General features: G+C 41.1%; 1 protein-coding gene across 1 annotated transcript; it reads right to left on the bottom strand.

Moving 5' to 3' along the window:
- Positions 1–639: 639 nt before the first annotated feature.
- PHALS_04986 (uncharacterized protein) lies at positions 640–913 on the bottom strand (the record flags this gene model as incomplete). Its single annotated transcript, XM_024722712.1, has 2 exons — positions 640–715; positions 789–913. 2 exons carry the CDS (start codon positions 911–913, stop codon positions 640–642), a joined length of 201 nt encoding a protein of 66 aa, XP_024573761.1.
- Positions 914–4,314: the final 3,401 nt, after the last annotated feature.

A 4,314-nucleotide genomic window follows, 5' to 3' on the forward strand; every position in this document is an offset into this window, starting at 1 on the left:
ATAGCAATCAGTTTGCGAACTAAGGACCTAAAATATATTCACTTCACATTTTGCGCTCTACTGCGCACAACTCAACAAGCCGAGAGGATACTGCTATCCAAAGCGAAAGCCACCAGCATATGGAAATCAGAAGCGATGACAGAAGAATCGACCACGAACTCCAATGATATGTTTCTTGTTCGCTCCAATGATTGGTCCCTTGTCATCTACGAATATCGCACCAGTCGGAAGATTTTTTCGTTGTTCGTTGCCGTATTGTAAGTATGATAAAACTTAGAAAAATGCGAGATATTATGAGTAGCGCGAGAATGCGGTGCTTCATCATCTTGATGTGGAATTGGATTTGTTGTTTACGCCACTAACACGAGTGAGCAGAAAAGAACCTAACGAATAATCCTTATGAGTTGCTGTCTCAGAATCCCGTTAACAATTTATGACTATTTCTGGGTGTTTTTTGATTCCATTTGACCGATGATCAAGAATATCTCTGATCATAGATTTATTATAATTTGTTGGTAATTATAAAGTAAAAAAGATATTCTTTCGAATGCTTTTGTTCTATCGGTGCCGTTATTACACCGTCCTAATTCGCTACATAAAACTTCTTCTGCGGATTCCTGACTTAATCTGGTCACACAATCATAAAAACAATGGATTATGAGCCCTGGCTTGGAGCCACACTGTGGATTTCTTAGAATGAAGAGAATAACTCTGACTGTAAGACGATGCAATCGTGATTGAGAAAGTGAAGCAGATAGTAAAATATTGAATATCGCTTTGACAACTACCATGCCTGAGTTGAAAAAAGTAAAGATTCAGCAGCTTCAGCTTGCAAATTTTCAAAAATCCTGGTTGATGAACCCATTGATTTTTTTGCACAAATTTGAAATGGCACGCATTGCGTGAGCTTCATTATGTAGCGTTAAAACCACCAAACTGCAATTGCCGCTATCATTGATTCCTTCCTGGCTTGCTCTGGTATCATTTTCGAGGAATCGCAAGCAAACCGTCAAATGATTAGCGCACGGCTGGCTGCTAAGTAAATAGCAGATAAACTTATAAGTGCAGTAGATAGATCCCAGTGAAAGGGTGCCTGACAGTTTTTTCTTTAGAATCGAGACGAAAAATTAGAGCTGGTTGTAGATTGTTATCTTGGTTGATCATCGATCGACAGCTTTGATCCGAAGCTACCCGTGGCTAACTATGTTTTTACAAGCTCAGAGTATGCCGAAGACGTCAAACGAGGAGCGAATTCAGAGTATGCCGAAGACGACAAACGAGGATCACTACTATCATTCCGATCGCTGGATTTAAGATCAGGGAGGCCTTTAAATGTTATGCATACATCTGTGTATCTCAAAGAAAACTTCAGGATTGTTATGGTAACTAAGGTATAGAAAAAAACAGCAACTGATCAGAAGCTTATAGCGGTGAAAATTTTCTGCTGATTTGATGGTTTACGCTCTTGTTTTCAAGTGGCTCGAATAACCATCATACCTTAAAGTCATGATGTTGAAGCTTTCCATTCTCACACATATATTTAAGCCGCTCGCTAATTCAAATTGTGCTAGTGCTTAAGACGAGGTTTTAACAAACTCACCACATTTCCGGCTGAAGTATTTCTAGTAGGTGACACGTCTTCTTACGACAAATTTGAACCAACACTGGACGAATGTAAGTTCGAATTTTGAGCTAATAAATGTAAATTTTGTTCGAAACAAAGTGACCAGCGTCTTAACAGCACTCTCACCTGCTGTTAATGCCTCTTGCACCTTGGACCCTTCTTGATCCAGCGTAGTTGGTGAATGCGATCGCTCCTTGGTTGTCTATCCAAACCCGTGTGCTTTCCACCTTTCGCTTATGATCTTACGCATCGCTCGCGTCTACAAGGGTTTTTGAAGTGAAAGCCAAATGCTCAGCCTCATGCTATGCAAGCCAGATGTAACTATCTGCTGATACATAGACTTGAATACCTCTGGTGTGCTTTGAATTATGACCATACCTCTAGAAACGGAGCGTCTCAAGATAATAAATTCTGAATTCGAGCGTATTGTGGAATCAATTAGCATCCAAATTTTCCTCGACCCCAATGTTACCACTCTCTGGGTAGATGATAGCAGTTTGGCGTATTCGCTTCACATGCAAATTGCTGCATTCCAATGCTGCAGTTCGAATTTCAAGGAGCCTGACTGCTTTGTTCTCACAGATGCCACATCTGGTCGAATACCATTCGTCATGTACAGCTGTTTTCAATCAAAAATCGATCCGGCCTTTGGGTATATCTCTTCTCCGTCTTAAAATACTGCGGTGATGACAATTCAAATCCTGATGCGCATGGGCTGTTAAAATTTTTGGCACCTAGCTGATCGAATTGCTTGACAATATCGTCGACGAAGCAAGTCTGCTTGATCATAAGTATATGAGCTGACTTACCGTGGTCGGTCTTAGCACCCGAAAATTAACCCCCCTTTTGCGCCCCTTGATCTCGATTGCATTTTTGAGCACTTGCCCTTGACCTGGGTTGTTCCTGTTTGTTTTTTGCAGTGAAAATTATCCAAATATTGTTCACATACATAACGCCCCGGAGTTGGCATGTCATTAACTCACTGCCTTTTAGCAGCCCTCGAAGTTTTTTGCCACAATGAGATGGTGTGTTGTCTTGCTCTTGGCACTTGCTGATATTTAAAGCGAGTACATATCATTTTTCAGTTGACATACCTATTCCTGGACATTGACATTGTTTATACCGGACAAAACTTCATTATGAATGAGGTTCTATTCAGAATAGCTGTATCGACATCCAGCTGTTCTATCCGACGCTTGCATTTGGTAAGCACCGCATCCTGATTTAATAAATGTTGGCAACCAGGGGTAAACTTCAAAGCAACCGATCCCATGCATTCCTTTCGCCACAACAGTACCCTTTGTATCGCAAAATCCCATCGCGATTTAATTGTTCAAGTGGTCTCCCTCTGGCTTTAATACTCATGCTTTGGTTCTGCTCATGAGCTTGAAATTTGACATCAATGGCTTCACGCCTCTCCACTGCATCGTCGCTTTCCGTTGCTTCACAAGTGTTTCGTATACGCAAGAACAGTAACGACAATGAGTCCACCTTTGTCATTCCTAGCAGAAACCCGAACTGCAACATTGGAATGCAGCAATTTGCATGTGAAGCGTGTGCGCCAAACCACCATCATCTACCCAGAGAGTTGTAACATTGCGGTCGAGGGAAATTTGGATGCTAATTGATTCCACAATACGCATTTATTATCTTGAGACGCTCCGATTCAAGGAGTATGATCATAATTCAAAGCACACCAAAGGTACTCAAGTCGAGATATTTGAAAGGTATTACACTTGGCTCGCGAAGCTTGAGGCTGAGCATTTGGCTTTCACTTCAAAAACCCTTGTGGACGCGTGCAATGCGTAAGATCATAAGCAAACGGTGGAAAGCACACATGTTTGGGAAGACAACCAAGGAGCGATCACATTCACCAACAACGCTGAATTCATGCTCGGGTGTAGCACGGAAGCGTTAGATATCACTTCATTTTTGAGAGTGTACGGAGTTAATATTGGAGTCAACTGCATCGACACAAATTGTCACCTTTTTGGGGTAAATGATGCTAACGCATCCTACGCATACTTGGGCCAGTGGATATTGAGACCAAGAAGATGCCAGGGAGCAACAAGCATTGATTTGAGAGCTTCCTAGGATACGAAGGAAGTATCCAATAAAGGATAAACCATTCCAATTCTAGGTTTCAGATTCATACGATCAAAAAGATTACTTTAGCTCATCTTCATAGTGAATTAGTCTTTTCATGTATATATTGTTCGTATCTAAATCTAGGTTTGTTTGAAAATCGTATTCAAATTCAATAGATGTTTTTGGACATGCGAATGATAGCCATAAATAATACAAACAAACAAGAGAACAAATAAATTTCTTCTCTGCTAATTAGCAAGCACAACGCATCAAACACATAATGCCAAACAAACAACGCCATCATACTCGTATAAACAATAAACAATGGTGTCATACCAAAAAAAAAGTAAGTTTATTGATTATTACTAACGCAACTCAGAATTACATTGCTCTCGTCATGCACTTACCATCGAGTGCTTTTGACTTTATCGGGGCTTGTTTCACCACGTATTAGCAAAAGAAAAAGCCACCAAAAGGACGACCAAATAGGCAGGTCGGACCATAGATGGGACGGCCGATTGTGTTCCAGTAGCCAAGAGGATAACGCCATCCAAAGCGAAAGCCACCAGCATATGGAAATCGGAAGCGGTGACGGAAGAATC

Source organism: Plasmopara halstedii, assembly GCF_900000015.1.
Source record: "Plasmopara halstedii genome assembly, contig: Scaffold_287, whole genome shotgun sequence".
NCBI classification, from domain to species: domain Eukaryota; phylum Oomycota; class Peronosporomycetes; order Peronosporales; family Peronosporaceae; genus Plasmopara; species Plasmopara halstedii.